The sequence below is a fragment of the Calidris pugnax genome, unplaced genomic scaffold (assembly GCF_001431845.1).
Source record: "Calidris pugnax isolate Ruff unplaced genomic scaffold, ASM143184v1 scaffold103, whole genome shotgun sequence".
Classification (NCBI taxonomy): Eukaryota; Metazoa; Chordata; class Aves; order Charadriiformes; family Scolopacidae; genus Calidris; species Calidris pugnax.
This window is the reverse complement of record NW_015090990.1, coordinates 8711626-8729595: the sequence shown is the minus strand read 5'-3', so window position 1 is coordinate 8729595 and position 17970 is coordinate 8711626. Positions and strand designations below refer to the sequence as shown.

General features: G+C 38.1%; 1 protein-coding gene across 3 annotated transcripts in view; it reads left to right on the top strand.

The window, feature by feature from the left end:
* The first annotated feature begins 258 nt into the window (after nt 1-258).
* LOC106895282 (neurabin-1-like) overlaps nt 259-17970 on the top strand; it is a 42153-nt gene continuing 24441 nt past the window's right edge. For all 3 annotated transcript variants that reach the window (XM_014954616.1, XM_014954617.1, XM_014954618.1), the window contains exons 1-6: nt 259-2139; nt 14051-14183; nt 14657-14777; nt 15300-15404; nt 15582-15702; nt 16164-16307. In XM_014954616.1, the coding sequence (XP_014810102.1) occupies nt 517-2139; nt 14051-14183; nt 14657-14777; nt 15300-15404; nt 15582-15702; nt 16164-16307 (2247 nt within the window). In that variant the 5' untranslated portion in view covers nt 259-516. The remainder of the gene's footprint in view (nt 2140-14050; nt 14184-14656; nt 14778-15299; nt 15405-15581; nt 15703-16163; nt 16308-17970) is intronic.

The following is a 17970-nucleotide window of genomic DNA, read 5'->3' as shown; positions in this document are numbered from 1 at the left end:
GCGCTGCCCCCACCCCCGCCGCTCGGGCCCGGCCCGGGACGGCCGTTGGCGGGAGGGGCGCGGGGGGGCCTGGCCGGAGCTGCATCCCCCGCCGGAGCCGCCAGGTCGGTGCCCGGGAGGGAGCGGCGCGTCCCGGCGGACACAATGGGCTTTATCCCGCGGGGAGGTGTCGGGCGGCGGTTCCCAAGCGCCGGTTTCGGATTCGTGTCACACGCCGGCGGGGCCCCGAGTTAATGAAAACTCTCTGTCTCTCCGCAGATGGCTCTCCGGAGACCGCCCTCCGCGCTGGGGATAACGCCCGATGTGGCCGTTAACGCGCTGTGATTTCTTTCTCTCCGCGTAACGCTCCCCTGCGCTCCCATTTCAGTGCGAGCGGGGAGGCTGGCCGAGTGAAAGGCTGCTTTTCAGATCTTTCGTGGGATCTGCTCTGCCTGGCCTTGGAGAGTGGAAGCTTTGTGCCTGGGAGCCGTCCTTCCCATTCTTCTTCAGGAGTCGGGGGAGCTTTCTCTCTTGACAATGATGAAAACCGAAGGCAAAGGGGAAAGGACTTTAAGAAGTGCTTCTCCACACCGAAATGCCTATAAATCCGATTTCCATGCTATCAAATGCTCTTTTGATGGCATAAACAATCCTGAGAACACTTCCAACAAAACAGGTTTGCATCAGAAGCTGAGTACCTCTGCCAATGGAGGGGGAAATGACCCACACAGTCGAGGCAGAGCTGCCACTTATGGCAATAGAGTACACAAGATCAAAAATATGTTTCTGCAAATGGGAGGCTCTTCTTCCACACCCTCATGTGAAAGCAGTCCACCTGCTGAGGCCAAATTGATCAGCCGGGCCACGGCAGCAGAGCATGGACCTTCTCCAGGTAGCCCATCTTTCCTCATTGTCCAAAAAAATAATCTTCTTAATACAAGTACCAGCCCCTGTGGCAGTCCTGTGGATTCATTGTCTGTGCCTTCTGCTGCTGACAAGGTCATCCGTAGCAACGATGAGGCAGACTTGGACAAAGTTGCCCTGGCAGAAAAGTTTTCAGAGACCAGGAAGCTATTTGAGAGAAATATAAAACAGCGGAGCTCAGTGGACAGATATTCCCCTAGCAAATGTGAAAGAAGTGAGGATAAGAGGAGGCGCAGTTCAGCTTCTGATTGCAGCAATGTGGGGGACCACTTCAGTTCTAATACTGAAGCAAGTCTTCCGGTTGCGCTGGAGAAAATTGAAAATCAAGCTAATGAGGAGATGAAGCAGCAACATCCCAATAGTGGTTCCAAATCCTCCTTCCTGAATGCAGGGCCCATTTCTCGGAGGCTGGAAAGCTTTCTGGGTGACAGTGATACTGAAGAATCCAAAGAAATTTCCAAAAATGATAGTCCTTTGAATCAGGACCCTTTGAGAGGCCGCCACCACGGTTTGGATTCATCTGCTGTTGCTGAAGCATGTCCAGAGAAGGCTGTGTCCACCAAAGAGCCTGTGGTCCTCAGAGATGAGCTGAGTGAGGCACTTGGAAAAGACAAAAGAGGTCAACCGGTACTTGAGAGAAGCCTGTGGGATACGTGTACTACGCCTGGTCAGGAGTCTCAGTGTAGACAAGATAGTGTTCTCCCCCGGCTTTCCCCTGTGGAGGGGGCTTGCGCAGAGCTGGTTGCACAAGATGAAACCTCAGGGCATGAAAAAGAAGGTTTGGAGAATGATCGTGTTGTTCAAGAGGATCAGCCGCTCCAATGTCAAGTACAGGAAGGGAAGAGGAGCGACTGCTCCTTGGAAGTGGTAGAAGAGTTCGCGGAAAGCAGCGAGACCGGTCGGGACAACGAAAGAGATGGGATGTCTGTGAGAGATGGTCCAGTTACACAAGTACAGGATGTTCTAGAGCAGGAAAGGGATGCTGAGGAAGTGGAGCAAGTGGTGGAAAAGCAGAGCGAGAACTTCAATGCTTTTGGAATAGAGAATGCAGCTTTTGATGATGACAGGGATACAGAGCCAGAAAACCAAGGGCCCGGAGGCAAAGAAATTTTGGAGGGAGAGGAGGAGGAGGAGGAGTATATGTATGACAGTGAATATGAGGAGTTTCCTGGACTTTCTGAAGAGGAAGATCCTGAGCCAGACCGAAAAGTCAAGTTCTCAACAGCTCCTATCAAGGTAAGTACATTTGAATTTTCTTTATTTTTCAGTTGTTTTGCATTAAAGAATGCCCAGAAAATAAATTTTTGTGGTGTGTTTTTCAAAGCTCTGACACTCTTTAAAAAAGTGTAGGTTTATGGGTTTTATTCAAAACTGAGTAAGAGAGAAGTTGTAACCTCTCTCTTGTTCAGAAAATGTATAAATTAGTCACGAGTGATTTCTGAATCACAGCAACTTCCTAAGATAGTCAGCATAGTGAAACACGTGAGATTTTACTTACTGGATGTTTTCAGGAGCACTAAACTTTTAGGAGTAGATAACAACACGTGATCTTCAATACTTGCCTTCATTTGTTTAAAATTATATTAGGAAGGATTTTTTCAGTTTTAATTTCTGTACCAAAATTTTTAAAAATCCAAACAAAAGAATACCCTCCCCTTCCCCCCAAGAAAATCTTCTCATTCAACTTCAGACTTATTTTCTCCCAATTAATTCTTGAAACATCAAATGACTGGTTCCTGTTAATTAAAATTTTAGAATATTATGTCAGTTGTTTCTTTATGCTGGCTTGGTGAATAAACTGTAGGAGTGTTAACATGAGCATTTTGGAGTTATGAAGTTGTGGAAGTAGAAGTTACAGGGCAGACTGGATAATAAGGAGCAGTGTAAGTTACAGTGCTAACAAAAGGATTTAGGTGTCTGATCTTCCCTCACTAAAAATACCTGCAAAATAAGTCATTCCAGAACTCTAATCACGTTTACCCATAGTCTCATTGCAAACTTAAGTTGTTTTAGTCCATCTTAAAGTTTGAGAGGAGAACTGGGAGGTGCAGACCAGGATGGAATGGGAAACTATCCAGCCTTTATTAAGCATACTTCTCTTCTACTATTACATGAATAAAAATACCATATTTAATAAACAGTTTTTACACTTTTTTCGTACACAGCCAAGACTTGCTTTTACCGATCGGAGGGATGTAAAAATTCTGTTGACTCCGGTAGTTTCTGCAGCACAGAGCTGTAATTTCCCAGTTTGCTAAAGACATACCAGTGCTGTACCTCAGAAAACGTTTTGGGTGTGGTAAAATACGAGTTTTGTTGCATGTGGGGTTTTTTTATAGTCTCTCCGTAGCCAGGCTGACTTTATATGGCTTTCTTGTAGTTGATGCTGCTTGAGCAGTGACCTGGAGCACAGAAGGCGGGGGGAGAGTGCCGCTATTGGAAACTGCATAACGAGAGTGGTGAGGGCTGTGAGAGCCGGAGGGGCATCAGGCCATTTCCCTGTGCATTTGTGCACCGAGTATCTGAGGAAAGTGCCAATGCGTGCTTGCTGAGTGACTGCTGGTTTTCTGCTGTAGGCAGGGTTTTACTGGTGATTGCTGAAATCCCACTGAAACAGCGGCTGTAACAGACTTGTCCTGCCTCCCCTGCTATGTCTGTGCCAGAGTTAGTTGAAAGCATTATTAGAAATCTCTGTGCCAAATGTGATGGAAGCTTGCCTGTAGACAAAACTCAGGTTTTGGGAACTAGCACTGTTCAATTACAGCTGCTTCTCGGAAACACACAGGAACCAACCTGTACCAGGTTATCAGTTACACAACCGAGAGATGAAGGGTTAGTAGCAACTGTTAGAAGTTTTCCATTAAAAATAACATAGTTCTTGCCATAATGCCCCACTTGGATTGGCAGAATAAACTGTACTTAATAGCAATGTGGTCAGTGAACTTTCTTTTGAAGGCCCTAAAATTGAAGCTTGTGATACTTTTCCTCCTTGATGCCTTTTCAGTGAAACTTGACTATATATTTCCTATAATGGGTATAGGGATCTCTTTCTGTGTGTCATTTTCAATAGCTTTCCCCCCTCTCTTTCTCATGCCTAATCAATGATTTGTTTCCCTTTGTCTGCCTTTTTGTTTCATGTTTTCTATGATCCTTAGTGGGAATGACTCCTGGTATACGGTTTTCGGCTTCTGTGCTCTGTAAAATAAAGAATTCCAACTTCCTTTGTGGTTCCCAGAAATCTTTTTTTGTAACATACCTTTAATACCTCATTAACTTTAAAAAAAAAAAAATAATCTCACTTTTACCTCACAGAAGGAAATCTTTCTTATTTGGCTTCGTGCATAGGTTTTAGCGCATCTTAAATTAGAAAATAATTCCTGAGTGCTAGTAAAAGATCATTCTTGGTTCCCACAATAGATTAGAGCAGTACCATGGTGAGAAATGTATCCTAGCGGCTTCTTTTTTCAGCTTTATTTAGACTAGTAAGTTTGACTGAAATGTGAGTGCTGTTCCAGACGTCCATAGCCACTAGAGGAGAAGGTCTGTGTTTCTCCTCCTCTTAAATGCTGAGGGAGGCCAGACTGGCCTTGGCATTCTTGCTGTTTTCCTTCTCCATTTCTCTAGTGATTATGAAGAAACCATCTCTGTCTCTTGCAGTGGCTGTTTAGCAGGTGTCTGATAAAGTGGGAGAATTGAAAACATTCAGAAGGTGTTTGGGGAAGAAAAAGCACATTCTCAAATCATCAAGGTTCTGCAGTAGTGGAGCTCTGACCCTTGTACTTGATATACCCAAAAGAGAAGTTAGATATGTGTGTAGGTGATGGATATAACTTACACAAAGACACCCTAAAACCAGCATTTGCTGCAGCAGCAAAGAGAACTTCATTAATATCTCTGTTTCGAAGTTTGTAGCTACTTGTAAGATTGGCAAGGGTTTTGAGTAAACAAAGGAGACTGGGGAGCTCCCAGGGGATGTATAAGGCAGCTAACACTATTAGCATTGCATCTGACCCATGCTGGACATCATAATTGTTGACATCTGTAGCAGGGCTTAAGAACATAATTTGATCTGATAATTTCAGGAAAGATAGAAGGTAATTATGCAAATACTCCATTATTTTGAGTTGCCCTGCGCCTGTGAAAGAAGTGTAGATTAGACTTTTTAAAATAAATGTTTTGGTTCTGTAGAGGCTGGTGGTAAATAATGTCTGGGAAGATTTCCTCCTTGCCATGGGTGACCTGATTCTTCAAGTCCTGCTGCTGTTTGATCTCTGCAGACCTTAAGGAGCATTTGTCTCAGTTACTTGGTTTTCCGACAGTAGCAAAGAAAGTGGTACTGTACAGTTATTAGCAGAACTTCAGACTGGGTTTGTGTTATGGTACATGAGCTATTTTTAGTCTCTTGTTGCCACATGTGAAGCCAGTGAGGAATGTAAAGCACACTCAGCTGTCCAAGGTATTTGCAAGGGAACAGAATTTGTCTTGAAGTTTTCTGAACAAACTGTGTAAGCAATCTGTATTACAGACAGTACAAATAACACTTCAGGTATCTGCTGTCATCCCTTTGTATTTCACTTTGCTTTTGTAATGTAGAGATTAAACTCACTTTCAATAACGTGATTACCTTGAAAGGCTTTAATTAACATAAATGTAATGACTGCTTGACATTTTTAATTTTGAAACTTTCCATTGGGAAAACAAATGCCTATTTCAAATTGACTTCTTGAGATATTTTTATTTCTGACTGTGTCAAACTTTGTCCTGGAAACTTTTACTAGCACTGTGACTACCTTCTGCAACCATTTATGATCCTTGGGAGTTCTGTAGCTCAGGTAAACTGAAAAGATAGTACAGCTGCTATTTGCTTCCGTAAGTCTGTTTAATTAGCGTCATCCAGTTTATGTTGCATGGGAGTGTCTGTTCCCAGCTTTTTGTGAATAATACTTTCTTTAAGGATTGTTAAGAATACAGTTTGTGGGGAAAAAAAAGCACAACCCAAACCTTCATAAAGACTTTACTTTTCTATTTGTCACAATTGAGCAGAAGTTTAAACTTACTTCTTAAATAAGGAAACTGAAGACAGTTTCATAGCTTGAATGTTGTCCTAATCAGCCAAGTGTCAGCTGCTCCTGAGACAATATGGAAATCCTTCCCAGTATTGCCATTTGTCTTGCACTTTGGAATAGAGCTGTTTTATGTATAGCTGGGACACAAACGGTAATCTTGTTCAGGCTGGCATGCTCTTCAATCTTTTTAGTACAGAACTGATTACTGTGGAAGTTAATGAAACAGTAAATGAGGATATGTTTGAATTACATTTCCTGTATAATAGTGTATCTGTAAATGCTTACCACTTTTAGGAGATGCACAATTTTTCTAGGTTGATGTGTAGTCTCCTGAACATTGTTTTTAGCAAAGTGTTTCAGAGTGGTGTCTCAGCTTCCTACACCCTATGATTTTTGAACTGTCACTTCTATACTTACGATGTCATACACAGAAGGGGATACAGAATACACTAACTGATGGAAGATGCCCAGACCTTGGCATTTCTTCAGTAATTAGAAAACTGATGACTGCATAAATGGTCAATTGTTTGTGAAGCATTGGTCAAGCACTTCAGTAAAATACTTCTGTGGCATTAAGAAACAACCATATGATGTGGGTGTAGGTTGATCTAAGAAAATAGACGTTTGATTTGAGAATAGATTTAAACAGAATTGACTTGTATGTAGAAAGTAATCTGGGTTTTGGTTGGTTTTTTTTTTTTTTTCTTGAGACTAATAACGTAAGTGTGTTTCCATTGTGGTTTGTTTGGGATCTTTTGTAATGACAATTTGTTTGTTGTAACTCCTAGATTTTAATTGTTTTGAAACACTGTTATATTGCTTGCATCAACATTACGATGTTAACAGGTAACTTAACAACATAACAACATTTCTTCGTATTTTTATCTCAAACTTAAACTCTCTGTGGTACCTTTGAGTGATTTTTTCACAAAAAGTAACTGTTGTATTCTGTCTGCATCCGAGAATATGGCATTTCATGCTGGCTAACTTAACAGTATGAGATGTTAAAAATATGGATATTAACTGGAGGAAGAAAGTACGTATTTTCCCGTGTGTGAAAATTTTGTTCTTTTGATGGGGAAGATTTCCTCTTCTGAGGAAAGATAATCTTTAAACATTTATTGAAATGTCAATTTTCATAAAAGTTAAACGTTTATAGAGCCTAAATGTGTTTAATTCTTTCTATAGATTTACCTGGTTTTAGTAGTAGAAATACCTAGTGTTTCTGATGCCTTTCTGGTCCTTCTTATGTTTTGATTCCATGACCTTTGCTCAGCTCTCCAGAAAGAAGCACTATCAGCTCAAGCTGATTTTTTTTTTAATCATGCATCTTCTATTTTGATTTTTAGGAAACATTTGATTATGTAAGTTTTACAATAGTAGATTGATTTGGCATTTCGAGAGTTTTTGGATGAGAGTCCAGTGCAAGGGTATGGGGCTGTAGAGCAGAAATGTAAACCAGAAAAAGGAAATAAATTCTTTTTATGTCCTGGCTCACTGCTAAAGCAGCTTGACTCTTTATATTACTATGTCAATGTATTTCTAACTGAATTATTCCCCAAATACAGTTATATGACATACAAGCTGCCCTGTTTGATATGCTTGATGGTGCAAAAAACCATAGACAAATAAGAGAACACTGTTACATCAGGTGAGGATGACCTGTCTGTAATCCTTTTTCAGTCCCTCTAACTTCCTAACAGTTTCACCTGGACTTGAGAGGGGAGAGAGAGAGATTTTTAAAGGTATTTTTAAAATACTGCTTGGTTTGGGGACAAATTAGCACTTGCATCAGAGTTGCAGATTCGTGCCCTCACTGATGGCAGGGCTGCAGTTTTAGGTTTAAGTTACTTGTTCTTTTTGACTTAATGTTAGCTGATAACTATGAACGTCCAGCTTGTGCTGTGTTTTGCTCTGAGAACAGCTGTGGGGAACAGGAGGGGGGAAAGCGGCTGAATGGGAGGCACGTGAGGGTTTCATGGGAGATGTAGTCGGAAGAAACACTGAGGAGGTGGTGAAGGTCAGCAGAGATAAGCAAGTTTATAGGAGACAGGTTTGTTTCCTCAACAGTTAACCTGTTGAAAGATTCAGCACCTTTTTGATGATGATTATTAGCACCAGAGCATACTTAACCTAGACTAGTAATGGAACAGGCAATAGCTGCAACTTGATTGTAGTTTACCTTTTGAGAGATGGAAAAAATAAATTATCCCTTTTCATATCATTCTAACATAAAAGGTGAACACTTAGAAGGACATCAGTAAAAATGTGTGTCTCTGTTATCTGAGTACATATGAAGGTACAGTGTAGCAGAGTTTTTACAGGGTTCTTATATTTTTATTGAGTACTAAAGTATTATCCCAAAAGGCATTGTGCAATTTTTTTAGATTTATTTCTCAGTTGTTTTTCTCCATCACCCTTTGATGTGTCTTGGCATAGTGAGACGATCCTCCTTTTCAGACCTGGTATATTGATCATTGCTAGTGACAGTATTACTGTAGATTAGTTAATTGCGTTGATCAGGTATGGCAGGATTATTTTGTTGTTGTTTCTTCTTACGGCCTTTAGAAAACAGCCAGGTGAACTATTCTTGGCTTCATTGTTACTCTTTTGAAGTTCCTCTTACCAATTTGCTTGCTATTTAGATTTATTGAGGTCAAAATTTTTGTTTTGGGGAATACTAAATAAATATACATATCTAAATCATTGGATTGCCAGGCTTAAATTGGCAGTACCAAGACTTATGGATGTCCATAATTGAATCACACACACACACACACACACACACCCCTTTATTGTGAGTAGGTTTTGCCTTTTTTGGTCATATCCTATTCATTTGGATTCTTTGGGTCTCTGTCAGTCAGAGAACAATGCCACCTCAACTGAGATGGTGGTGGAGTACCAGCAGGTCATAGCAGAACTCCGCTTCCATGCAGAGAAAATGTGGATCATCTTTCAACTCATGCTCTGAATGTTTGAAATGAAATAAAATCAGTGCACCAAATCGGAATAGATGCTCTTCTCTGTCTTCAATATTTCTTTCATTGGGATTTAAAAATGAAATACCTGAAGGAGTGTTTCTCCTGGAGTAGACAGCATAACCTGACTGAAACATGTTGACTTTCTTGCTCTCTGGCTAGCTCCAGTGCCTTTGCTACTGCAGCAAAATACAGAACTAGGGACTAAATTTCACTGGTTTCATTGAGAACTAAGTAGAGAATAGTGAGACTGGTAAAAAACTGGTTTATTTATGATTGAATTATCTATATGAAATTGTCTGTACTGTGCATCTGAAGCAAGGCTGAACTTAATGCTTTTATGCAAACTTACTCGGTTGTGGTTTTTTGGTTTAAGTCATGCAGAGCTACAGGACCAAGTGCCTAAGTGTGCGCAGCCTGCCAGTCCACCTCTTTGGTAACAGAAAACGCTGCACTGGGTGTTTGGGTGTAATGGCTTATAATATTACTCTGTTTAACAGTTACCAGCCATTCTGAATACTTTTTGAAGGAAGAGCTAAAGTGTGTTTAAAAAAAAAAAATTAGCAAGGTATTTCTGTTTGCTGACTAAAGCATTTGATAGCATGAATTGACTTAAATATCAGGTGTAGTAACTTTTCCGCTTAAAAAATAACAAGTAGTGGTAATAAAATACTAACCATGTAGCTTTCAGAAACAGAGAAGAGTGTGCGTAGCGCTAATAAGATGTCTACTTTAACTGAAGAGGGCGATTGTAAGAGTAAACTGTAAAGTGTACATTATACTTCAGTCCTACTTGAGTGTTTCAAATGATTATTCATGTTTGCCTGAGCACTTCACATTTTGCTGGGCATCACAAAGGCGATCAATTTGAGAGCCGAGACTATTCACTGTTAGATAATTTTCTGTGAGCCATAACTTGTGTTTTGAATATACGGCTTTATGAAGTATCAGTGTAGTCACCTGTTCAGTCAGGCTCGTGTTTCAGAAGAACCAGGACCCAAGTGGTGCGGTCACTGCTGGATATGGTGTCCAGGTGGGGGCCCAGGTACACTTCGGTGCCTCCATCCACTGTTACGGGTCACCGATGTGAGGCTTTCCCAAAAATACTGTGGTATTACATGAGAATTTTAAAGTGATGTTGGTATTGCTTCCGTCCCAATTAGTTGGGAGCCCTTCTGGGCAGTTATTGATTTCTTAATCTTACTGTTTAATTACTTTTTTTAATGTTCTGCTTTTGATCAGGCACAAACAAATCTATCTACTAGAAATTAATGTGGGACTGGAGATCTCTGGACTGTGTTTTATGACTCCGTAGCAGTTTCATGCAAACACGTGGTAAATCAGTGTTTACCGTCTAACAAAATTAACATTCTGCTAAACTAACGTAGTTCTTAAGTAGAGCATTTTATGTACTGCTAAGAGTTTGAATGAAGCAAGGTCGTTGTTTTTCTGTGATAGCACTAAGATGATATAATGGAGACTTTTAGTTCTGTATGGTAACAGGAACTGAATGGTAGGATCTTTTAGACAGTAGGCTGCGTTGGGGTTTTTTTGAGTGCTGATCTTGATGTTGATATTCACATCTTCATAGAAGGAGGCAAACTGAGTTTTGCATTCACAAAGTGATTCATTTTCCTGGTTCTTAAGGACACAGTTTGTTCTGTCTCCAAATAAATATAATTGCTGTCCAAGGACTAAGTATGTATTTGAAAACTTCCTGTTATATATCTTCACAATTTCATTAAAATAATCCTTAAAAATTCACCCTTCTGTCAGAACTTTTTTGGATTCAGATTATTTTTATTCATTCCGAAGAAAAGAGGTCTTGAGTGTAAAAAGAAATTCTTTTTTCAGATAGCAGGGTTTTTCATAATTTATTAGCTTGACAGGATCCAGAAGTTATTAATCTTGGTTAGCCTTCTGGATATATAACAAGCTATGGTAAAAGGCTTGTAAAATTTACATGGTTTCCACAGTAAAACTTATTTGGTTTCTCCTATGTTGAGACAATAACTTGTGTTTGCTGAAGTGTATCTTTTAAAAATATCACTTGTGCGCTAATAATTTTACAATCTCTGGCTAGCAGTGGCTTTTAAATAGTAAGATTAGAATTTCTTTTGTCCCTAATGCGTTTGATTCAGTGACTAAACCCTGCCAGACACAGTGCAGGGATGAACTGTGTTTAGCTTTCTCATCACTCTTCTAAACTGTGTAACTTGTAACTTACATAATTTGTTATACACATTTTAACTGTGTTTAATTTTACTTTTGCTACTTGGCAGGAACAACTTGCTGAGCAGTTCTGTGTTTTCTGTATCAGTATCAACAATTTTACTGTTTCCGTCTCATAAAAGATGAATACCATGTTATGATACCACATTTACACAATAAAAATTTCTGTCTTTTGCCCTTGACTCTTTGGCCATAGTTTTCTTAGCATGCTCTTGCTTTTCTTTTTGTTACTGCTTTGTTAGGCTTCTGGTTATATATCAGTTTTGCTTTTCCTTTTTTTTTTGTAAATTCATGGTTTTCCTCAATTATTTTTTTTCTGAAGTCAGAGGGGGTGTTTCTTACTATTTTGAAATGGATCTATCTTGTCTTAATTGTGAGCTTATAGTTTTTAGAATATTACCTAAATGTTCTCACATACTTCTATTAAAGTGACATTTGTCACTTTAATAGAAAAGTATGAATTCTTTCTCTTGGGCGATTAGTCAGCATTGATTTTAGGTAGGTTTTTCTTAAAAAGCTAATGTGCATAAATATTAGTAGTCTTCATTTGGATGAATATGTTTGTGCTATTATTTTATGAATAACAATTATAAACATCACTGGAATCTAAGCCACCACTAATTTTAAATTCTATTAATCACTCCCAGCAGATGATCAATTTTATGTCAAAATGGGCAAACTCAATGAGAGGATCAAGTACAATGCTATTATCTTCAAGTTGGAAAAATATATAATAATTTTTAGAAATTCCAGAGATATTTTAGTGCTGGCAGCCTAAGACTTGCAGCATATGTAAAACTTCTGTGATGGTGCAGCTTTGCTTCCCCCCAGATTTCCATTGTTTTATAAATCGTTGTCTAAGGAACTCGTCATCCCTTTCATAATGTAATTCTTCAGTAGGTGCTGAATACTTGCATTATCTTCTGCTTTGCGAGTTGGACCACTAAGTTATAAAGAATCAAGAAAATGCAGTTGTCAGTGTCTCCAAAATGAACTACTACCATTCTCCACATTTTTCTCATTCAGCCATTTGATAGTGATCCTTAACATTTGAGTTGGATTATTAATACTAGATCATATGTACACTTATAAATAAGCACAATTCTTTTTCATGCCACAGTATTTGATTTGTTCTCAAGAACTCATATATTCTCATTAACAAGTTATCATTTGTCCACTCATGAACTTTCTTTTTTTTTTATTAGTTTGAGATCCATCTTATTATAACTTGATTATAGCTTTAGAGAGATTGATTTTTCTACTGAGATGGAAAGGAACCAAACTAGACTGGTCTTGTTCCAAAGGGAGAATAGTCTTTCATTAAATGCTTCTGGTTCGTATCCTATTGACTGATGGAAGGTGCTGGTGGGGGGATAATTTAAAAATCTGGGCCACCTTTTTTTCTGATAGCAATAAGAGTAAGCATACTTGAAAACATTTGGATGGCTTTCTTTGTCTATTTTGCAGATTTTTCTGTAAAGTTTATGGAAGACACATACTGTAAGTGCAACCCTTCTCATCTTTCTGTGTCCAGGTGTTGCCCACTGGTGTCTGTATGATAGTCCAAAGGAGTTAATCAGTTTATTTACCTTTATGCAAGACTTATGAAGAACAGCTTTTCAGGAGGGTTCTTTTATTGAGGGAAACATAAGACTTCTGAGAGTAGTTTCTTCCTTCCCTTTCAGCTGAGTGGATCTAATCTTGCTTACTGATTGCTATATGGCCATGCCATGTTTCTGGAGTAGCTGTTTTGCAGGATTTGGCAAAGAGTTTGTGAAACTGTCCTCCAGCTGTAGCCTGAAGGTGAAGCAGTAAGCTCCCTGTGGGAAACACTGAGTTGAATTAGTTGCTTTTTGGTAATCTTATTTGATGACCATTTTCCTGTGTCTGAGGCTACAGCCACGCTGAGCTAATACCATATAGTAGTGGATGAAAATTCACTGGGAAAAATGTTTAGTACAGCTAATTACAGTTATTTCTGTCCTATTTATGTGATTGCAGTTACCTGCCTAGGTAGTCTTTGTGAAAAAAATGCAAAAGTTGCAAAAACTTAGTAGGCCAGTTTAAATTAACTTTGTGTCAGCACTGCATGTTCTTGATTAGGGATATGGCTGCTCCAGCTGCAATCCATAACTGTTCTTAATCTTACGGTGATGTTGAGTAAAACACTGAGTGCCTGCAAAAACTTAAGCAGATAAAACTTGGTTTTCAGATAAATGAGGTGTGTTTGTTTTTCTCTTTTTGTTCCTAACTTATTAAGTTAAATAAAAATTAATGAACATGCTAATAAGTAAAACTAACCCTGTTATGTGTAGCTCATTCTTTCTTTCTAGATTTCTGTCTTAATTCATGTTGTTTGTTTATCATTTATTTTTAACAGTTTAGAATTCAGCTGGAGTGATTACTAAAAATAGTAGTGTATGTAACAAGGCATTTCCTTTTCCTGGGAAACTGTGATTCCCTTGCAAAATCAGAAAACTACATCTGTTTGAAGCATTGCAATTGGCAGATGATGTGTGGTGGGGGGAGGGAAGAAGAGAGGAAGAAGGATTTGGGGAATGTAGTCCCCCCCCAAAAAAATTACTGTATCAAAGAGAAGATGACTGATTTCCATGAGTGATTTCTTTTAATTACTTGGTGCATTTACAACACAAAAAGTGCTTAAGGAATTGTTTCGAAACTTATAAAATGTAACCTCTGTGCAAGTTGGAAATTGTCTTACAGCAGCTGTATTTATTAAATTGATGTTTTTCTAAAAAATGGGATGTCCAAAACTGCCATTTTAGTTTCCTTACTGCTTTTCTTTCAATTGTATCATGTTTGGAAGGGGGTGGTAAAGCACTAAAAAAAGTTTTCTGTTACCTTTCTTAGGTTTTCAGTACTTACTCAAATGAAGACTACGATAGACGTAATGAAGAAGTTGACCCTGTTGCAGCCTCAGCTGAGTATGAACTTGAGAAAAGGGTGGAAAAAATGGAAGTGTTTCCTGTGGAAATTGAAAAAGGTGAAACCAAACCTTGAACACTTGCAATAGATCCTGTGTACACAAAAGACAAAACAATTTAAAATTGTATTTTCCTTGTATTTAGGTCTTGTATTTTTGCACGTGTGTTCAGACTTTCATCTGTGGCTAGCTCTGTTGAATTTAGTAGAGGCCTCTCCAGTTAACATTCACTAAGTGCAACTTGTCATACTAAATATTTAGTAAGTCAGGAAGGGTACATTCATTACTGAGTGACAGATCTGCACCAAAATATATACATTAATAAATCTATCAGACAGTCACAACTACAGAACAAAAAGGCTTCAAGTAGTATCTAGATATAAAATACATTGTCATCTTTTTTTTCCTTTTTTTTTTAAGTGAATTTTCACGTGTCTTGTATGGGAAGACTTGGAATGCTTTGAAACAGCTCACTACTGCTAAGTGTTACATTTTGTATTATGCAGCTAATGTTAGATTTTTGAATCCCTTAGGTGACAGTGGTCTGGGCATCAGTATTATTGGAATGGGAGTTGGTGCTGATCAGGGACTGGAAAAACTAGGCATTTTTGTAAAAACAATAACAGATGGGGGAGCTGCTCAGAGAGATGGACGGTGAGTTTTTCATTGAATTGATTATACTTTTTACAAATTTCTAACTGAGCCCTGTTGTTTTCATTGGGTATGCTGAATACTGTGAATATAAGTACAAAAGCTGAATGCAACTGAATAAATACTACATTCTTGCTTTACATTATTTTTTTTTTTTAAAACAGAGGTCTTTTTTAATATAGCACATTTTTGCAAAATAAGCATAGGTCTGCTTACAGCATATGTGAGAGAAGCTTAGAATGTGCCCATGTGTAAAAGTGCCACAAAATCATGTTCACACCCCAGGACACCAATTACTGTGTATTAGTATAAAAAAAAATCAAGGCAAATACCATATGAATTTCAATCGGTGATCTGTGTAGTAACTGAGGATCAGGAGATGGTTTTTAAGCAATTAATTTCTCGAGACTCAGAATTTCTCATTGCAAATACTAGTGAGTTTTAAGTGATACTTGTTATGTCAAAAATCTATCAAGCCAAAATGTTTTTGTTGAACTGATAGCTAAGCTTTTATTTCTTTTGCAGAATTCAAGTAAATGATCAGATTGTTGAGGTTGATGGCATAAGTCTAGTGGGAGTTACTCAGTTCTTTGCAGCCACTGTATTAAAAAACACCAAAGGCATGGTGAGGTACGTATGTTTTCTATGAAATTATACTTTCTTTTTGTCATTTGTCATTAATGGAGAATACAAAACCATAATCTGAAAGTTTTACAAAGATGTTGTTGAAGGCAACAGTATGGCAAACTAATTTCTTAAGCATATCTTAAGCTTTTTGCTGCAAGGTATTTTGTTTTTCTTCTGTAGGTTTCTGATTGGGAGAGAGAAGCCAGGGACTCAGAGTGAAGTAGCCCGCCTTATTAGCGAGACCTTAGAGCAAGAGAGATGTCTGTATGAGCAGCACTATGGTCATGATGATACAGAGCAGGTAAAACATCATATGTACTTACATATTTTAAAAATACTACTACATGCAATAACTTCTGCAAATGGAATAAATGTTTTTTGAATCAAATTGAAGCAAAAAAAGTATAAAACAGGCAACTTGTGAAAAGCAGAAAATACAGCTTAATACTCTTATCAAGGCACATTATTATTCCTACTTGCTATACTTCCAATTTATCAGTAATCCAAAAGATATTTTTTTAGTAGCAGCTGTCTGTGATTGTTTTATGCATGGGTTACTTAGCTCTCTTTTGTGGCACTTTGATGGCGGTGTTTGCAAGTCATCTTTAAAACTTATCATAGGTATAAGAAACTACAAAGGAGTAGTAATTAGTTGAGAAGTTTTGCAACTGTTTGGATTCCTTGATTGTGTGCTTTTGTTACTGCTGCACACATAATGCAGAGCGTGTGTGTTACAGTGTTATGATTTTCCTGTTTTGTCAGGATGATGACTATGATGATGATGACGATACATATGAGTCACATTTACACGGAAAATCTGTAGAAGTCTTTGATCTTCCTGAAAATGAAGATATTGGTTTATCACTGGATATGGATTCAGCACAGTCTCTTCTTAAATTTAAAGAGGTGTGGTAGCAGTTTTTTAAATATTCTTTGTGATGCACTGGGAAACGCCTGAACCCTGTAAGATTTGGATATAATCTCCTTCATGTGCCCCTTGTGGTTTTGGGTTTCTTTTCCCAATATAGCCAATAAATCTTTCTGGTAAATGTCTCTTGAAATATACCACTTCTGTAATTTTCTGATCCCAGCTTCTCTAGATGTATGTATATTGAATGGTCCTTTGATTTAAATTAAATTAAAAAAAAATCCTTGGGAACAGGCAGTAGAACCCAACACCACCTCTCTCCTTGTTGTGATGTCTGAATATTGCATTTAATAGATACAATGCTTGTCTTAGTCCTTGTTTGGCTCATTGGACTTCACATTTATTGCTGCATAATAGTATGCCTATTCTGAGTGGTCTCAAGTGTTGTGGTTAGGTGTTCTTCAGGAAGACAAAAGAAACACATCTAATCTCTTGCTCTAGTCCCTGAGCTCTTCTGGGAAATCTGCCTACATAAAAACACTTCATTCTGTAGATGGGCATGGTTTTGGCTTGGAGAGTTTTTTCAGATGATCTCTTCTGGATTTTTTTATGGTGTATTTTTTGGAAGCAATGAATATGTAAACCAAATAGGGTGTTCCAGACTGAATCCCAACTTAACATAATTGGAAAATTGGGTTCCTTTTTCCAAAGGTTTTTATAAAGGAGCATATTTGCTTTATTCAGGTCTGTGGAATTTAGTCAAATGATGCAGTCCTTGGCATTTAGAGGTCTGGTCTTCTTTGGTAGATTTAAGTCCCTGTCATTTGCGCTCTGGAGAAGAAAATTACACTGTAAAGCAACGGTTTTGTCAGATGCCATTTGTGCATACATCACCTTATTTTTGTAAAGGATCAGTTTTTTGCAGACCTCCTTAAGTTTGCTTTCTTGATAACATTGATGATGTCATTGAGGAAATTGAAATTTCAGGCTATTGATCACTAGAGAACATTTACGGTTTTTCTAGGTTAGGAAGCATAGCAGCAGGCTTACAGCATCCTTTGATAAGCACTATATTTACTCAGGATACAATTAAATTCTCAGCTAGAATCATTACGATGCTGTTATTAACATAATCTAAATAAAGGGTAGTCATGGATTTGTTTGTTTTAATGTATGTTTGGTGTATAGTATGCCTCATCCAAAAAAAAAAAAATATCCCCCCGGGGTTATGGGTAGAAAGTGAGATACAATAAGTAACTAATAGTTGTCAAGAAAATGTGCTTTTGTGTTTGTATTTGTGCTGTTTTCTTAAGATATGTTAACAATAATCTATATTTGGCTTAGGTGTAGTCTTTATCCATTTCTAATAGTCTTATTTGGGGTGTGAAGTACAAGGCTTAATTTTAAAACAAACCCAGTGTGTTTATTCGTAAGTGCTGATAGATAAAAATATTTAGTAAAGTTAATTTTTTTCTTAATTCTGTGTACCAGTTGTCATCAGAAGTGCATTGCTGCCTTTTCATTCTCCTGGCACATTGAAGCATTATTTTAATCTCCTCACTTTTCTTAATGTGTAGAAAACAATGTGGGGATTTAACTATAGGTGGTCATGTATTGATTTTTGTAGCAAATAGAATACCGTGGAGCTTTTTGTTCTTAATTTGAGTTCAAATTATTTTTTTTTTAGTAAGAGTTCATGAT